This window comes from Elephantulus edwardii, unplaced genomic scaffold, assembly GCF_000299155.1.
Source record: "Elephantulus edwardii isolate Elephantulus edwardi_28Jun2011 unplaced genomic scaffold, EleEdw1.0 scaffold00223, whole genome shotgun sequence".
Taxonomy (NCBI): domain Eukaryota; kingdom Metazoa; phylum Chordata; class Mammalia; order Macroscelidea; family Macroscelididae; genus Elephantulus; species Elephantulus edwardii.
The window spans coordinates 4,817,407-4,837,136 of NW_006399973.1; the positions used below are offsets into that span (position 1 = coordinate 4,817,407).

Consider the following 19,730-nt stretch of genomic DNA (forward strand, 5'->3'; position numbering starts at 1 on the left):
AGGAACTCATGCAATATTATTCAAAATGGGTGACCCTGGAGGACATTATGCTGAGTGAAATATCTTAGTCACAAAAGGACAAATACTGCATAGTGCCACTGTTGTAAAACGGGACCGACATCAGGGTTGAGGTAAGACAGAGGAGGAGAGGAATGATGTATACTGCATTGAAACAGATGAGGGAGAAAACTGTTTAAAAGGGATAGATGATTAGGTATTATTGTCATGACAGGAGTCCAGACTGAAGTCTGCACAGTGGAGTGGACTTGGGGGGGAGGGATTGTATAACAATGAAATAATTTTTCTTTTACTTTTCAAAGAGAAGAGCAAACTGGGGTGGGGGGAGGTGGTGGGCAGGGAGAAAAGTGCAACAATAAAGAATAGAAACTATAAGATTCTGTAAACTTTCATTAAAATAAATTAAAAACTATTAAAAAACAAAACAAAACAAACAAAAAACCCCTCGGCCTAATACTTTGTCTCTTCTTTCTGAAGTTTCAAGCAGAATTCAGGTATTCCAAGAAACAACTCATTCACCTGCCTTGGAGCAAGCATTCTCAAATGCAAAAGACAATACTGGATATGAAAAAATAAACTAGTCTTAGTCTTTCATGAGCAGTAAAATTGTTATAATTGCTGAAAGAAAGCATGCCTGGTAGAAAGTTAATAAAATTAGAGAAAGATTTTCAATGAGCTGGACAGAAACTGGCCCAGAACACAGTGGAGACTGTGGGGCCAGCTCAGACTTCGTTCTGTGGTACGTGGAGTAGTCCTAAGTTGGAGACAACTCGACAGCCCCTAACACCATCACCACCACCACCACATGTTTTAAAATAGCAATACCAACTCTAGGACTTTGTGCTTCAAATACATGTCTAGTGAGTAAAACTAGGCTTAAGAAGAATTTCAAAGCTAAATTAAACAAATAAAAAAACCCAAGCAGATTTTTCATGCCTTGGATGTTTATTTAAGAACCACCGAATCATTTATCTTATTAAAATCACCTATTTATCTATAACATCTAATTTGTGCTTAATTAATACTGAGGTTGCAGCTTTGAAAACACTCATCTTCTGTGTGCGCAAAAGTTCTGAGAGAAACGTCTGTGAAATCTTACTACATAATTCGTTGCCATTATAAGGAAAGTATGGAGTTGCACTAACAATTCAAAGGTACTGGGTGTGAATCCACCAGCTGCTCTGTGTGAGAAAAATGGGCAGTTTCCTCCCTTGTAATTAAGTGCCTCTGAAAATCCACTGGCGGGTCAGCCAGGAGTCGGTTCTGACTTTACTGTACACAACAACAGCAACAACATTTTGTGTCTTTATTAAGAATTTCCAAAGCATGTGGTTTGAACTTACCAGCTGCTTTGGGGTAGAAAAGATGGGCAATCTTCTCCCATCCAATTTACTGCCTCTGCAAACCAGCTGGAGGGTCAGCTATGAACTGATGCTGACTCAACAAGAAAACAGCTACTATAATTTACTAAGTTCTTGTTAGGTGCCTTCAAGCTGGCTACAACTCACAGCGACCCTATGAACAGAAAGACTGGAACCCCCCCACCCTCCCATCCTAGGTCAGTCTCATCATCTCTGATAGACTTGAACCTATTGTCACAGACACTGTCAATCCATCTTGTTGGGTCTTCTTTTCTTTCACGGAAACTCCACCTTTCTAAGCATGTTTTCTTTCAGAGACTGCCTGCTCCTAACATACCTTAAGCATGGGAGACAGTCTCACCATCCTTGCCTCTAACGAGCACTCTGGCTGCACTTTCTCCAAGACATATCTGTTTCTTCTTTTGGCAGTTCATGGCATATCCAGTACTCTTTTCCAACACTATAATTCAAAGGCCCCAACTCTTCTGTCATCCTTATTCACTGTTCAACTTTCTAATGCATAACAAGTAATTGAGAAGACCATGGCTTGGATCATGTGCACTTAAATCCAGAACATGAGAAAATAAAAATACCAGAGTGCTTTTTTTTTACATTCTATGAGATACTTTTCTAATACTTTTGATACTGCATGTGCTGTGGGTCGCAATACTGGAACAATTTCTGACTGTGAGATAAATAGGGGGGAAAACACACCAAACTGAGCCATATTTGAAAGATCCTAAGGTAGAATTTGGAAATCAGACAGCCCATAAAACAAAAGAAAATGTAAAGAGCTTTTTAGTCTTCTCAATTCTTCATGTGTTTATTATACTAATGAGAGAGATGGTGCTTTCTCCAAGGATGATTATAGGGATGGAGGGGTGGGAAGGAGAAGCAGCAATGACAAGGATAATGACATGATTAACAAATTATGAATGCTCTGATCAACGATGAGCCATTTAGGAACAGAAATTTTGTACGTGTACAGAGCAGGGCTAAGAGGCTAGATTACAGAATGACATTTCCCTTCTTGAAAACTTACTCTGGCCCATTTACTTCAGTGAGAAACAAAATCAGAAGTGAGTGCCCACTGCTTCCCTCACTATATGGACCTGGTTCAGCCGTGTCCTGTCTTCTCACTTCTCTGTGGTTTGTGCATGCATCTCTGTAAGATCCACACGTCAATCTGCGTGCTCTGGCCCACACTCCCAGACCACTACAGTCCTGCCAGTGTCTTGGTTAGCGCTCTCATGGAAAACCGGGGGTCACAACCATCCAGCTCAACTGCTCCTGAATCTCTGACCCACAGAATCGGAGATAACTGTGATTTCAAACCACTAAATTTGTTATATAACAAAATATAACTATTACATTTGCTTCCAGATATCAGTAATTGTCCTTTCTCTGCCATCAGTAATCTTTCTATTCTCTAGAGCATTCCTAACCACAGGAGACATGCTGGCATGATTTTCCTCATCTAAAAGAAAACCATCTCTTTTTTCCTTCTTCTGTGTTTCACTGGTGGCCTCACAGGACGTTAATTAAGCTACAAGATGCAGAAAGTGTCCAGTATGTAAGGAATCTTTCCACCCCCATTTTCATGTGGATGTTTGTGAATGGAAATGTCAAAGCTATTTGGGATTTTTATGTAAGATTAGCCATCATGCAAATCAGACTGGCCAAGCACTTAATAAAATACATGTATCCATGGAAAAGGGCTGCACATTTCCATCCTTGTGATTAAAAAAGCAACTATAAGCCCAGTGGGGTCTCAGCTCGACTTCATGGAACTCTGGGCATCAGGCAGCTCTTCCTCCTCTTCGGTTCGCTTGTGTTTAGAAAATAAGTCAGACTTTAAGAAGCGCTGTAGCTGTCGTACTTCTTGAGATGGAAGATCTGGTATTAGAGTTTCTGGAACATCAGAAGGTGTGGTACTTCCAGAATCTTCTCATTGAGCCTGGGCTGGCCCTCCACGTTGACTTGGGACGAGGCTTTACTGGACAGGAGGGTGTTGTAGATCTCCTCGGCCTATTCCTGCATCTGTTTCTTATCCTGAAATTTCTTAAAGTCTTCGCATGCTAGCCAGAACCAAACATTTTCTTCATGGAATTTCTTTCTAAAAAATTCCCTGCATCTTTTCACGCCTTCTGGGTCCTTGAGCAGATTCTCTAGCGCAGACATCCACTTGCTAGTGCTTTTGAGATGCTGGTGGCCGCTGCTGGAGCTCCCTCCGGTCACCATCATGGATGTCTGTCTGCTGGCGGCCTCTTCCTGCTCAGAGTCATTGAATATCGCCGCGGGCGCCAGGGATGCGTGTCCAGTGGAGGACGGTGTGGACTGGGAAGGCGGGAAGAAAACCATCTCTTGACCTCACATTTCCAGTGTTGTCTATAATCATAATCCCCCACACCCAGTCATGTAGTCAATTACACCTTAGCCCCTTGGACTCCCACTGCCCCTCCAAACCAGCTCTTTTCAAGTTAGTCATTCTCATGCTTTTAAAACCAACAATTTCCACTTGCCTTGTTTAATACATATTTACTAAATAAGCACTACATGCCAGGCTTTATTCTAGAAACTGGACACATGACTCCTCCCCTAAAATGTCTTTATCCTTACTGAGTTGACATTTCATTGTGTGGAGCCAGGAGGACAAACGGGAAGCAAGTAAACCTGTAGTAAGCATTAATGGATAAAATGGATTTGACGCAAAGAGAGATGAACAGGCAGAGAGAGAAAACAAAATATTATTTTCTCATTAATTATTGAAGGTGGGTGATAGGCACATAGGAGTTCATGAAACTTTTCTCTGCTTTAGTATGTTTTAAAATGAAAGCTAAAATAAGGACATTCTACCAGGTATCAGTTCCAATAAAGGTGATGGTATATTTGGGCATTTTAAACACAGTAGAGCTGGGAGAGCTTCCCGACTTGACATTTCAGCAGTGACTAAGAGGGGTGCGTAAGCTCTCCAGAGAAAAAGCACTCCAGCCAGTAGACCACTGCAAAGGTCCTGGGCTCACAAGGTGCCTGGAGTGTAGAGACAGCAGTCGGTGAGTAAGGAGCAGAAAGGGAGAGCAGTCGTGTGGCCGTTAGCCTTCACTGCGAGTGAGCAATAAATGGCCCAACAACTCTGAGCAGGGACTGGACATGATCTAGGACATGAATTACATTTTAAGTATGCTCCCTCTGGTCAAACGGAGCCCGCCGCTCATTGCCACCTCACTCTAAGCCTGTTCCTGCTGCAGACTCCACGTCCACCAGGGACAACTCGCTCCATGCCACTGCTCAGGCCAAATCCTTTGGAATTTATGCTTGACTCCTTTTTCTTTCAGAAGATACGAAGAAGCTACCATTGCTTTCCATTCTAGTCCAACCTAGTACCTTCTCATCAGGACTGTTACATCCATTGCCTTTGAGTTAATTTCAACTCATTGCAACAAAGTTCAAATACATTGTTCTTCATACCGACTCTTTCCCAATTCCTTCACATTCCCCCCATCAAATTGAGCGACCCCATGCTTAACCACCCCACCCTCTGCCCGTCCTCACCCATCTGCTTCCACTTCCTGCCCCACACCCCCTTGGATCCTCATACTCATTCTACAATAATGGTTTTACACAGTATTTGTCCTTATAGGACTGACTTGAGTTAATTCAGTATAATGCTCTCCAGTCCCTCCCAAGTTAGGTAGGAATTTACAAAATCATTGCTCCCGTGTGCTGCATAGTATTCCTTTGTGAGAATGTACCATATCTATGGTCAAATGATATTCGACAAGGAAATAAAACTTATCAAATGGGGAAATGAAAACCTCTACAACAAACAGGCCTGGCAAAACTGGACTTCCACCTGCAGAAAGCTCAAACAGGATCCACATCTCACACCACACAAAAAAATCAACTCAAGGTGGGTCAGAGACCTGAGAGTAAAGCCCCAAACCATAAAGTTCATAAGAGACAAAGGGGGACCAAGCTTAGAAGGCTTAGCATGCAGTATAAAGACAATACCAAATACAGCCAGAAATGCACAATCTGGAAAGGCTGTAAACTTTATAGAAGCAGAGGGCTGCATCTTTTTTTGTGTGAAGTGTTTGATGAGCTCCAACTGTTGCCGTGGTAGATGCTGTCCAGTGGGTCACAGCTCACAGTGACCGTGTGTGCACAAGACAAAAAAACAGCCCACTTCTGCGTTGTCCTCACAACCGCTGCTGTGCTCGAGCCTGCTTATGTAGCCACTACGGAAACTCATCTCACCGAGCGTCTACTTTTCCAAGCACAATGTCCTTCTTCAGAGACAAGCCTCTCCTGAAACACGCTCCAAGTATGTGAGACAAAGTCTCACCATGCCTGCCTCCAAGGAGCATTTCTGGTCATTGTGAACTGGACAATCATAGGGTTTAATATGCCATAAAGGACAAATTAAAGAGGAGTGCAAAGAGACAGCAGAAAAGCTCAGTATCATCTGTCAGAAAAAGGCCAGGGACTCACTGAGGACCAATTGTTCACATGCAAGTTCAAACAGAAACTGGGAAGAAAAGTCCAAAGTACAACTTGCACAATTATTATCACTCACTGCCATCGAGGTGATTCTGACTCCTAGTAATGTTCCTTCAGGTTCCTGAGGCTATAAATCGTAACAGGAGGAGAGGGCCTAGCTTCCCCAAGGAGCCACTGGTGGAAGGATTATTATAGCACTTTAAAAGGACCCTCCTGGTTAAACCTTTGCTCCTTTCCAGTCCATTCTTCTCATTGTAACTGGCGAATAAATGATGTGAATCCTCTATGAGAGGTGGAAAACACAACTGCCTTAGGACTTTTAATAATTTCAGTTGCAGGCATAATAAAACACCTCATAAACAGTACTTAAAAGAACTCTACTAACATTAGTCCAATCATATTATAAAATGTTTCTGTTCTTATGACATATAAAGCATTCGATGGATAAAAGATAAACTAATAAGTAGTCTGTGCTAACTAGCAAAATTAAAATTTCTCTAAAAAAATGAGAATGCTTTCTAAAACACTGCAGATATTTTTTTCCTCTTTTGTTAGTCTCTAAATCTTCTATAGTTAGCACACATTACTTTTCATGAGAAAGGTATACCATAGTCCTTTGAAACTACAGTTCTTACCAGATTTAAAATTAAATGACATTTAAAGTGCTCTATGCAATAGAGAGCTGGACAATGAATACGGATGACAGAGGAAGAATTGATGCCTTTGCGTTGTGGTGCTGAAGAAGAGTATTAAATTGTCAAGAGAACAAACAGGCCTGTCCTCAAGAGGGTGAAACCAAGTTGCTCTCTATAGGTAAGGATTCTGAAGCTGTATCTGACTTTTTTGGGCATGTTGTCAGAAGGGACGAGTCACTGGAGAAAGATTCAGTGCTTGGAAGGGTGGAGGGACAGTGCAGAAAAGGAAGACACTGGAAGAGATGGATTGACATAGTGACTGGGGCAATAGGGGTAGGTGTGTTGGAGACAGTAAGACTGGCTCAGGATAGGGCAGGGTTCAGAACTATTATACAAAGAGTCACTATGAGTTGCAGGTGACTCGATGGCATATAACAACTACATATAGATATTTTACAAAGTTACCATACTAATTTTTAAAGTAAATTGGGGAATACTTACAGAAAAGATATTTTAAAGGCTCTTTCTTTAGATTTTTAGGTTTAATAGTTAATAAACTATGGATCAGACAGCATAAAAGCTCTAAATTTATATATAAATATTTGATTCATTGAAAACTAATGAATGAAGCCCAGACATGTTATGGGATGACATCAAGGACATAATCCATGAAGAGAGCAAAAAGCATTTTAAAAATAACAAACCCAACAAAAAAAATCATTAAAAAAAAAGTCCAGAAAAGGGACAGGGGTGGTCTGTGTGGATAGACCAAAATGGATAGCACAAGAAACTCTAAACTTGTTCTTGAACATAGAGACACTAAGAAAAAGGCAAGAAATGATGAAGAACTGAACATAAGATTTCAAGAAGATTAAGATGATAAAGCAAGAAAACTGTAATGAAATGTGCAAAGACCTGAAATTAGATTCAGCATTTCTCAAACGGAAAAACAAATAAAAATCTCAAGCTCCAATACTGAAGGGTTCACTGGGTAAAATAATGGAGGATACAGGAAGCATCAAAAGAATCCAGAAGGAACACACAGTCACTGTACCACAAAGAACTTGACATGGAACCATTTTGGGAAACAGCATATGATCGATCAACAATCAATTGGACTGAATGAAGATGTCAAAGCTGAACTAGAGAAAACAGATGCAGCCCTGGAACTGCTCACCAGTCTCTCCCAATAAACGGAAAACAGCTCTCTGGTCAACTGAAGAGATTCATATTTGTCCTAAGTTTGTTGTTGTTGTTTTTAAAAAAGGATGATCCAACAGACTGTGAGAATTCTAGAAAATTATCATAGGAAAGAAAATCTTGCTGAGGTTTATTCAAACTGGGCTGGCTGCCCAACAGGGAGCTCTGGTGGCCTAGTGCTAAGAACATGGCACAATAAAAAGAAGTTTTTCAGAATGTTATGTGCCATTGAGTTGGAAGAGACTCATAGCTGACCCTTTAGTGGTTTTTGAGAGGCTGTAAAATGTGCAAGAGGAGACTGCCCATACAAACATCAGCCAATATGTACACACCCCATGGATACTTCTTGTGGAAAGACACCCTATTTCTCAAACCAGAGAAGTAAAGATGACCCAAGCTGGCCCCTGTCCTGTGGGATGAGCTAGACTGTACACGAGCAGTACTAGGATAAGGAGAGCAAAGTCAGGGGGTTCAGAGGCAAGAAAAAGCCAGGGAGACCTGAAGAAATAAGGAACAATGCTGAAACAGAAGGAAGGCAAGAAAGGAAAAAAGAGGTATGCTTGAATTTGAAGCCCTGGATCCAGGTATTTTATGAGACCAGCTGGAAGCCTCTTGTTTAAGTTAATCAGGATGTGGGTGGGTCTTGATATTTAAAAGTCAGTTGGGCCCTAAGTCTCCAGTCTAGAGGCTCATGTGTGAAGCAGTTGGATTTTGGTGGGTAAGTTCTCTTGTTATAGTTGAAAGTCGGGTGTAAACTGTTCAGTGGTTTTTAAAATTTTGTTCACAATTATGTGTTAGCTGAATGGATTTACTGCATTTAGCTAATATGGTCCACAGTATGGTTATATAAACAGCCCAGTTTACCATTCAGCAAGTTCTATCACCTGCCATTTCAAAGACTCTACCATTTACAGTTCAACAAGTTTTATGTAAAGAAGCTTTAAATATCTACAGGGGTACTTCCAAAAGCACATTAATATGTAAAATGAAGAAAAGAACCAAAGTTCATTTCCAAATGAATTCAAAGAGGCTATTCAAATAAAAAGTATTTATTTTTTAAGTATGTCCTCTAGCAAGTTAAATGTCCACACAGATTTAAGAAACAGCAAATGCCTATAGTTTGCTGAGAGAATAAGCAGTAATGTCCATCTCATATGCCTTCAAGAGGATTTTTAACTCACAGAACTACACTTTCCCAAGTGGAACCATCCCAGCGGCTTCTCTAGGCTGCAGTCTCTACAGAAGCAAATCAGGAGGTTTTTCTCCCTAAAAGAATTCTAATGAGCAGATTCCAATGGTCCTTTTGGTTAAAATTCAAATGCTTAACTCCTGTGGCACCAGGGCTCCTTTTGGGGCTGATGCTCATTAAATGATACTCTCTTGATAGAAAAATATTTTGTTAAAAAAAATTCTAGAGTTAACACATAGACAAACCTGCCAACTTGGTCTTAGAAACACAAACACAAATATGGGTAATATATACAACCAAGAAAAGCAGACATTGTATTTCTGTGGCAGCAGTATAGAACAAAAAAGGTCCCTGACACATGATAAACTTTAATTTTTAGTATAGGAAAAACTTTTAATTTTACTGTACATATCATATAATATTAAAAATATCACCTGGTTTACACAATTAAAATCAGGAGAAAAGAGACTGTTTACATAAAGAAACAAGAACATATATAAAAAGCACACATGAGGTTATGCAATAACCATTTGGTGTAAGGGTAGTCTTCAAAGTCTAATCCAATGAGGCTTAATTAAAGACAAGTTACGAAGTCTTTACCTCTGCAAACATTGTCTGTGTTTTAATATGCCCTACACAGAATTGGTTTGGTGGTGATGTGCTCCTTTCAAATCACACTGAGAGTCACAGATGTTTAAATACACGTGATTTGTGAGGACTCTTCCATACTCAGTGAAATGGTCGTCCTTGTTTGTGTCTTGACTTCAGGTGACTGGCAGAGCGGCGGAGCTTTTTCCTCTCTTGTCGATGCAATTTCTCAGCCTCCTGTTGTTTCTTTTGCTGTTCAGACTAGAGGAGAAAATGAAATGAGTAAGAAAAAAAAAAAAGAAAATTCCAATACTGCTTCTGTAGCCACCAAATGTCTACACTGAGTCTCCAACCACAGCCTTGCCTTAAGAGAGATGCTTTTCCAGGCCCCTTGACCAATGGGGGCCAGGGATCTGGCCAAAGGGGCTCCCACTGACTAACACTGCCCTGGCAGGAGCTGCAGGACCCAAGTCCATGCTTGCCATCACATTTCAAAACAGACCATGCATGATGATGCCCAGGTCAGGAGAAGTGTCCGCCTCAAATACAATGCCTGAGTTTGGTTTTTCAACCAACATACAAATAGTACTAGAATATTTTAAAGGAGAATGGCCCCTGAAAAAGAGATGTCTTAAGAAAATGCTATTGTTACAAAATGCTTAGAATTTCTCTTTTAGGACTGTCTTAATTTATAAATCAGGATCATCATTTTATTTACATGGTCTTAAAAGTCAAACGAAAAACAGATGAAGTAAAAGTCCCAAGTTTGCTTATGCATTCACCAGAACTGATTACAAAACTTGTGATTTAAAAAAAAATCACATTCCCGTCAAAAGCAAGAAACTTGCTATCAATAAATGCTGAGCTGACAACACCCCTACTCTCAGCCTTCTATCAACCAAGTGGTTTTATTAACATATCTGATGGTTTGGATAATACAAACTCTAAAATATAAGTGCAAAAATTACTCTTAGCTGGTAATGTTGCAAGAAGACAGAGAAAATACTGTCTAGATATACATTCAAAGTTGAGACACAACCTTTTATATACCTATGAAATCTGTCAGACTACATCTGCATTTTTCTATATACCTAATGATACTTATGTATTTCAGTTTTAAACAGGCTCTATATTCACATCCAGTTAGATTTTTTTTCCATGCCTAATTATTAAATATTTTAAAAGTAAAGAGGTGAGGTAAGGGGGATAGTAAGGAATGAAAAGCAATTTTTAAACAGGACAAAAGGATGAATGTCTTCTTTTCTAGGAAACGCTTACTGAACTATGATGGTGCAAGAATTAAATATTTGGCTGTAAACCAAAAGATTGGTGGTTCAAAACTACCAGTACTTCCAGGAAGAAATGACTTGATGATCTCCCCCCTACTGCCCAATCATCTTTTGATGATGGGCTGTAAGGATTTCAGCCTAGGAAAACTTCAGGGGCAGTTCTACAGAGTCGCTGTGAGTGGAATCAATTCAACAGCACACAACAAAACAGAAAACCAGATTTCTGAGTAACTGTTAACTTTCCTATTATGATTTTTTTCCAATGTCTTTTCAAAGTTAATCTGCCCTGCACATTCTTCCAAAGTACATTCCTCAACCTTGTCCCATCTCTGAGGTCTACACCTTTGTTCAAATTACTCTCATTCTTTTTTTTTCTTTTTTCTTTTCGTGTACCATCGAATCAAATTCAGCTGGCACAGGAGGAGATTGCTTCTCCTTCTCCAGCAGAGCGTCTGGTGGATTCAAACCATGCACCTTTGGGACTGCAGTACACAAATTACTCTCATTCTTAAACTGCCTTTTTACGGTCTACTCAACTCCTCTCAGTCATCTGTTCTTGAAACAGTAGACAGGATGATTTTTTCAAAAAGGGAAGTCAGTCCTCTGCTTATTAAATCCTTTCCGTAACTTCTCACTGTTCTTAGGCTAAAAACGTAGAGTGCCATTCCTAGAAGGACTGACCTGACTGAGCCCAGCTCACCTGTTTAGTCACACCTGATAGGATTCTCATCCTTGCTCACTCTGTGAAGACACCAGATGCCCTCACAGACCCTCAAATCCACTAGGCTTCCCTCCTCTCCAAACAAGGACTTGGCCTATAAGGTGCTTTATATCTGGGACACATCCCTTCACAAGGCCCAAATTCATCATTATCACCCAACTTACAATATCTCTTAGACTTTCCTAACTCTTCTTCCTAGGCTGGGGTTCCCCCAAAGGCACTTTAGAGCCCTCTGTCCTCATTAAGAACACTAAATATAGGTATAGTTACACAGACACAGTTTTTATTCACTATCTCAAGAAATTGAGAATTATGGTACCAATGACCATACTCCCTTGTTCTTCATGGTCCCAGCATCTGGAATACAGCAGGCACTCAACATGTATGACCAACGGAAAACAACCTCTAAAGGAAAGTGGGCCCTCTCTAGTAGAGCAAATAATATTAAGTTTCTTGTAAAATAAACACTGGCTTAAAAAAATTATATTTTTGTTTCTCCATTAATAATTAATCCTTAAAAAAAGTAATTCTTAGGGAGTTTCTGGTAGCCTAGTGGCAAGAAGCTGCACTGCAATCCCAGAGGTACACAGTTCGAATCCACCAGATGCTCTGCTGGAGAAGGAGGGGCAATCTCCTCCTGTACCAGTCAGATCTGATTTGATGGCACACACACACACACACAAAATAATAAAAGAAAATAAAAAAAAAATTAAAAAAAGTAATTCTTGTTCAACTGCTTTTGGAAAATGCTATCAAATGTGTTAGACCTTTTAAATGAAGGTGCTTTACTTTCTGAGTCTTCAATCTGACCTATCTGTCCAAGATGCTCTCCATATTTGATTACAAAGGCATATTTCTCACGGATGATCTATGCACCTCTTTAAACCCTATTTCAGAAGTTCAGCCTGATTTTTTTCAACACAAGTAGGAGGTTATAGAGGATGAGGGTAAGAAGAAGCCATTGTTCTGTAGACACATCTCCATCCAGTGAGACTATCATTAGCCACTCTCTAAATGGTTCTAAGTGGAAGGCACTGCCATTATGTGACCAACTTATTATGCTTTATGGGGCAATTAACGCATTTCTAAGTTTTCTTCTCCTTTTTCTTCATGATCCTGTGCCTGTCTCTTTTACTACATTACTTAGCAATTCTGTCACAGAGAAAGGTGGAGGATAAATGCAAAACCAGCACAATTTTAATGAGGAATTGCATTAAATGAAAATTTCAGATTACAATTGGTTCCTCATCTCAGTTTGCCACTACTCCATATTAAATAAAGCAGAAATTTCATCCCCTCCTCCTTGAATTTTACTAACATTTCAGTACACAAGAAAATAATGGAAAAACTCGAGAGTCTACCTTATTATACATCTAACATAAAAAAGAGATTTATATAAACAAATACACAAACCAAACCCTAATTATTTTATGTAAAGCTGAGGTTTAATAATTAAAATTTCTGCAGTTAAGTGACAAAACAAAAATCAAACTTTTATGGAGACAGCCCCCAAAAGTATCAAAGTTGTTGTCAGATTCAGTTATAATGGCATTTAAACATTTCTTTATATACACACACACACATATATACAACTTTTCATTTTTTTCTATTTAAATTCTATGTGTGTATGTGTTACTGTGGTTAATTTATTTTTTAAAAATTTTAAACTGGTTTATTTACAAAGTTTATATACATTGTTTTTCATACTGGACCTTTCCCATTTCCTTCACCACCACCCCCATCAAATTGCGCGACCCTATGATTAACACTTCCCCTCTACCCATCGTCACCCCTCTGCACCCACCCTATCTCCCCTTGGATCTTCATATTCATTCTATAATAATGGTCTTATACAGTATTTGTCCTTATGGGACTGAGTCAGTTCACTCAGCATAATGCTTTCCAGTCCCTCCCAAAGTAGGCAGGAATTTAGAAAATCATTGTTCTTGTGTGCTGCGTAGTATTCCATTGCGTGAATGTACCACAATTTCTCAATCCATTCAATTGTGGTTGGACATTTGGGCTGTTTCCATGTTCTTGCAATGGTGAATAATGCTGCTATGAACCTTGTGTTCAAGTCTCTGTTTGTACCTCAGTTCTCATTTTCTCAGGGTATATTCCAAGCAGTGGAATAGCTGGGTCACATGGAATTTCTATGTTCAGCTTTTTGAGGACATGCCAAACTGCCTTCCAGAGTGGTTGTTAGGTTAAAGTTAATAATTTCTTAAAGTTTCTTCTGTTTTTAGCAAAAAAGAAAATTTCTGAGTCATCCTATTTTCTTATAACTTCAAACTGAAAACTGATATTTAACCTAAAATCTTTCCTTTTTAAAAGAAAAAATTGGAAAAGGGTAATACTTTCACACTATTGCAAAGCAGATTGCACATTTGAATGCACTAAGAGGCCTCTTAAAAATTTAGCTACTAAACTTATGATTCTTCATGCCACTGCACTGGTTCCTGGCTTATACTCAGCACTTCTCGAGTATCAGATGGAATCAAGAACTATTTTAATGTACACAGAGAATTTATGAGAAAGCAGGGATGTGTGCAAAAAGTTACTCTGAATATAAATTCAGTTATTTAAATGATAAGTGTAGGAGTGCAAATTTACTCTCAGCAGAGAGTGGTTTAATAAGAAAGCTCTTCAGTCTTTAAGATAAAAAAATTCTTATCATCTTGCAAGCTCCTGGAATGCAGCTGGGGAGAACTTTCAGAAGTATAACAGATGCACAGCAAAGGGCTGGGGAATAGAATTCCTTGCTAAAGAAAACAAATTATAATTACACAAGAAAAGGTTCAACTTCACTAGTCATTAGAGAGATGCACATCAAAACCACAAAGAGAAACTACTTAAACACACTTCTTGTGGTAAGTACTGTCAAACTGATACATGGCTGACCCTGAAGTTGTTTTTCAGAGGCAGTAAATCTTTTTTTTTTCTATAATTATATTTTATTAATTTTCATAAACATTTACAGAGATTTTGGGCTTCCACTCATTCATTGTTCAGAGGCAGTAAATCTTATGAGAGGAGACTGTCTTTTTCCTGTGGAGCAATTGGTGGATTTGAACCATGAGCCTTTAGGTGGGCAGTGTAACCATTAAGCCACTAGCACTCAAACATGTTTTAATATAAGACAATAAAAGGTGTTGGCAAGGATGCAAAGAAACTGGAATTCTCATACACTATTGGTGAGAATGTAAAATGGTTAAGTCATATTCTGGCAGTTCCTCAAAGATTAAGCAAGTGTTACCAAATAATCCAGTAATTCTACTACTAGATATACATCCAAAAAAAAATAAAAATGTATGTCCATGTAAACACTTTATTGTTTATAGCAGCATTATTCACAAAAGCCATTAGGGGGAATAAAAAGGAAATTACCCAAAATGTTCACTAACTGATGATAAATAAATATGAGACAGAATGATATTTCCATCCAACGGAATATCCTATGACAGTAAAATTAGATTAAGTAATGATACAATTGCATGAATCTTGAAAATAGTATGCTACTAGATTGGGAAGGGCATACGCCAGGGATGCATCCTATCTCCATACCTTTTCAACCTGTATGCAGAATAGATTATCCGGGAGGCTGGGCTCTATGAGTAGAAATGTGGGGTCAAGATTGGGGGACGATTTCTCAACAATCTGCGTTATGCAGATGACACAACCCTGCTTGCTGAAACTGAGGAGGACCTGAAGCACCTGCTGCAGAGTGTCAAGGACTGCAGCCTACAATAGGGATTGAGGCTCAATGCCAAGAAGACAAAGATTCTCACCACTGGACCAATTAGCAGCATCAGGATGCATGGTGAAGCGATTGAGATTGTACACAGCTTTAGTTTGCTTGGCTCCACAGTCAACACTCTTAGCACCAGTAGCCAGGAAATTTAAAGGCGCATTGCCATGGGAAAATCTGCAGTTAGGGACCTCTCCAAAGTACTGAAGAGCAATGGTGTCTCTCTGGAGACTAAGGTGTGTCTGATACAGGCCATGGTCTTCACAATCACTTGTTATGCATCAGAGAGTTAGACAATGACTAGGGAGGATAGAAGGAGAATTGATGCCTTTGAGCTGTGGTGCTGGAGAAGAGTATTGAGAATACCATGGACTGCTAGGAAAACAAACAGATTTGTCCTGGAAAGGGTTAAACCAGGTGGCTCCTTGGAGGCAAGGATTCCGAGGCTCCATCTAACATACTTTGGACATGTTGTGAGGAGAGACCAGTCCTTAGAGAGGGACATCATGCTTGGGAGGGTGGAGGGACAGTACAGGAGAGGAAGGCCCTCTATGAGGTGGATTGATTCAGTGACTGGGATAATTGGGATGGGAGTGTCAGAGACAGTGCGATTGGCACAGGACAGAGCCGAGTTTACGGCTGTTGTACATAGGGTCACTATGAGTCGCAAGCGACTCAACGGCACATAACAACAACAACAACAACAACTAGAAATAAGCCAAAAGATTGGCCACATTACATTATATTATATGAGATTCCCAGGTTAAGCAAAAGTGTAAAGATAGAAGATTTATGGTTGCCTAGGGCTAGGCAGGAAGAGAGGTAACTGCCAGTGGATATGGGTATTTCTTTTTGAGGTGATGAAAACATTCTAGAATTACAGAGTGGTAATGCTAACACATTTGTGAATATACTAAAACCAGTAGCTTCCATACCTTAATGTGAGCAGGACACCAAGGCTGTTGGTTCATCATAAACTCAGAGAACAATGTCAACTCTTGGGTCACTAACATTCTGCCTTTTTTTTAGGACACTTAGTAATAATCCTTCCTGTCTCTGTTTTTATCAAGCAATATGCTCTCACAACCCGAGAGGGTCCTGCTTGCAGGTATAATGGCTGAATACTGAACACAAACTTCCCTTGATGGGGCAAAGCCTGGGAAGGCGGTTCCAAGGTCAGATGCACACAAAACATTTTAAGAAGCAGATTTTCTTTTGTGATTTAAAGAATAATATTAAAAACAAGACTAAAAACTACTTACTCTCTTTAACATGAATGTCAATTGCTTGCTACCAACAGTGGTGTCTGAAACATTCAAAGTCCCATTTTTTGCTTCAAGTTTCAAACGATCCTCCAGGGTTTTGCTGTAGAAAATTTAAGAGAGTAATTAATTAGCATGATGTTTTGATTTACCATATGAAACAAATTTTAAAAGGAAATTTTATTCGCTTAACACAATCAATGGAAAAGATATCAAACTCATTGCTGTTGAGTAGGAACTGACACGTTGCTGAGCCTTCACTGGGTTTCTGAAGCTATAAATCATACAAGAGGAGAGTACCCATCTTTCCCCAGAGCAGCTGGTGGATTTGAACCATTAGAGAGTTTGGCCTCTGGGCTAGCAGCACAACTTCCTACGGACTATGGCACCAGAGCTTGCTGGAAAAACCCACAGGCATTCAAGTAGTCATTATTCATACTAGACAGAGATACAACAAAAAAACTTGCAAAACCATATTAATTTAAATGATTAATATTAATTTAGTATTTCAAGTGGCAGTATCAAATATTCCAGTGGTTGCTATTTACCTTACCAAATCACATTTCTTTTTTTCTTTTTTCTTTTTTTTTTTTTTTACCAAATCACATTTCTAAGTTCAAAATGCAAGGAACAGTATTTCTGATGCCTCAGCGACACTGATGCTTCTAAAACATTTTATACATAAGCAAACCACATAAGCATACACAAGTTAGGTATGTACGTATGTAAGTACTTTAAGAACCTACCAGCCTACTAAAGAACCTACTGGCACAATAGCTAAGCTCAAAGCGTGGTGGTTTGAGTGCCCCCAGCAGCTTTTCAGGAGGAAAGACCAGACTCTTATAAAAATTAGGGCAGAGAAAATCCTATAGGGCACTTCTACTTTCTTGCTGGATCACTATACGTCCGAATCGGCTCAAGAGCATACACATACACAACATCCCTTTTATAAAGGGATAAACAAAGATTATGTCCCCAGGTTAAAGCTACAAAGAAGAGCAGAGAGAATTTCTTTTTCTTTCACTCAGGACATCATCCCACAGTATGAAAAATGTGGAAAAAAAAATCTGACAGAAAAGCAGCACTGAGAGTCAATTCTACCTGATTTGCTAGTCACCCCTATTACTCAGTTCCATTTTGTCCTTGAATTGTTATTTCTGACAAATATTTTCCCCAATTTCAGTCTCCTTTTGTTTCTTGATGTTCCCTAAAGTTCTTCTATGGTCTCTTTACACATCCTCTTTGTCTGGTTATGGTTTGCCATGGCCTGCAATTCACTATCATTTGCCTAATTAACATAACCTCCCTTCTCCTTTCTTTTTATTGATAATAAACATAACTTTGTACTAGTTATATATAACACATCAATGGACATTGTCTTGATACAATTTTATTATAAAATCAGGATATTGGTCCTTTTCCCCCCCTTGGTTTAAAGAAAGAAAACTTATAGGTGTATACTTTGAATTAGTTTTCACAGCTTTAACCATTTTAGGAATGTTTAAACCAATAAATTCCTATCACTATGATAGGAGGAGATTGAGGAAAAATCTCCCTCCACTATGACTGAGGAGAAAAGAGGGCAAAGAAAAGCAAGAATATGGTTCTCTCATCTTTTATTTACTCCTCAAAAATTAGTAAATAATACTTCCCTCTCTGACCTTCCTTGTACCAACCCAAAGTGAATTTACATTTTAAAAGTGAATACTTTTTAAAAATTGACTGAATAAAAAGATTAAGGCTCCGCTTTGTGAAAGGGTCTTCTCCTCCCTAAAATCTTACTTTTATAAGTGATTATGGGTAGAATACAGCTCTGAAATGATCCTTAAGACAAACTGATGCTCTTTTGAAATTTTTAAGTTAATGTTTGATGTTCACACCTTGAGAGATTTATCTCTATAACTACTAGTAATGTACTAAACATACCTTCTTTATATAATTTGAGGCATAAAATGGTTTGCATAAAAGTGGTACTCTTTTCTAAGCAATAATGTTATTAAGAAGCACTTTTAAAGTACTTTTCATCTTCAAAGTTCTTTACAGACTAACTAATTAATCCTTTCAACATCCCTGAGACAGAAGTATTTATCCTTTACAGATGGCAGAAAGGGAGGTAAGATGTTAAATGACTTGCCCCAGGCCACAGATGGATTCAAAAGCCCAAGTCCAGGATTTCATCTGGAGGATTCTGGTGTCCAGGTGTGTGTCAGATCATTCCTGGTTTTTAAAGTTTTATTCAGGAAATATCTTCACTAGGAATTCCAATGATAATCTTCCTCAAGACCAACTGAATAAAATGGACCCCAGCATGCATGGAAATTATGTTTGCATAGGCAAAATCTTCAACCTGTCCATTGCTTTATAACTATAAACTCTGAGATTCAAAGTTAACAGGAATGCTGAATAAGATGGAGCCACTAGGACAAGGTGGTACCCAGAAAACACTAATTTGTGAAGAAAAAGGCTTTTCAAGTAAATTGTGGGAAATTACTAGCCTTTTAAGAATGCTCTTATTTCTGCCATGATAGGGTATATAAATTCTAGTTTTCTCTCAATGTACTTTTGACATGCACTTGTAAAAACTTGTTCTGTCTAGGCTACTTGGAAAGACAAGCTAGGTTTAAGAACGAGCCATGGCAGAAGATCAGACACAGAGAGGGACTGTGTGTGGAGATTTCTACATTAAAGTAAGTTCCACTTCCCTCCCTTTGAAAGTCAGTTTACTCAATGTGGCTGCTAACCAGCAATTCCAAAGTCTGCTCCCTGACTGTGATGCTGATCAGAGACAACTTAAAAACAGACACAGCTGGGGTAACACCTGAAAAACCTCAATTCTAACAGAAAACAAAATTCAGATAATCAAATTACATTGTTCTGGCTATTTAACACTGTTCAGCACAGCCGACATAGCACTATGCAAGCCCACACCCGTAATTCCTTCTTTCTCTGCTCCCTCATTCTGACTTCTGGTCTCTGTCTAGGCTTTAAATTTGAGGATGTATATACCTTTGATTACTATATAACTAATAATAAAGTTAAGAATTTTAGGAGTTGTTGAGTGGTGCAAATGGTTAATACATTCGGCTGCTAACTAAAAGGTTACAGGTTCAAGCCTATCCAGATTTAACCAGAGCAAGATGAATCAAAAATATCTTCAAAAGTTTGGAATGATTGATAAACAGATATATATAGCTTAAAAGTGTCAAGTGAATGAAATTA

The 19,730-nt window shown here is 39.0% G+C and overlaps 1 protein-coding gene and 1 pseudogene across 3 annotated transcripts in view; both read right to left on the bottom strand.

The window, feature by feature from the left end:
- Positions 1 to 3,150: 3,150 nt before the first annotated feature.
- On the bottom strand, positions 3,151 to 5,961 carry LOC102873582 (annotated as a pseudogene).
- A 3,656-nt stretch (positions 5,962 to 9,617) lies between these two features.
- NOL10 (nucleolar protein 10) overlaps positions 9,618 to 19,730 on the bottom strand; it is a 128,654-nt gene continuing 118,541 nt past the window's right edge. For 2 of the 3 annotated variants that reach the window (XM_006898210.1, XM_006898211.1), the window contains 2 exons: positions 16,512 to 16,614; positions 9,618 to 9,752 (listed from right to left, as the gene is read on the bottom strand). In XM_006898210.1, coding sequence (XP_006898272.1) covers positions 9,633 to 9,752; positions 16,512 to 16,614 — 223 coding nt within the window. In that variant the 3' untranslated portion in view covers positions 9,618 to 9,632. The remainder of the gene's footprint in view (positions 9,753 to 16,511; positions 16,615 to 19,730) is intronic. The other variant, XM_006898212.1, reaches the window with a different exon arrangement.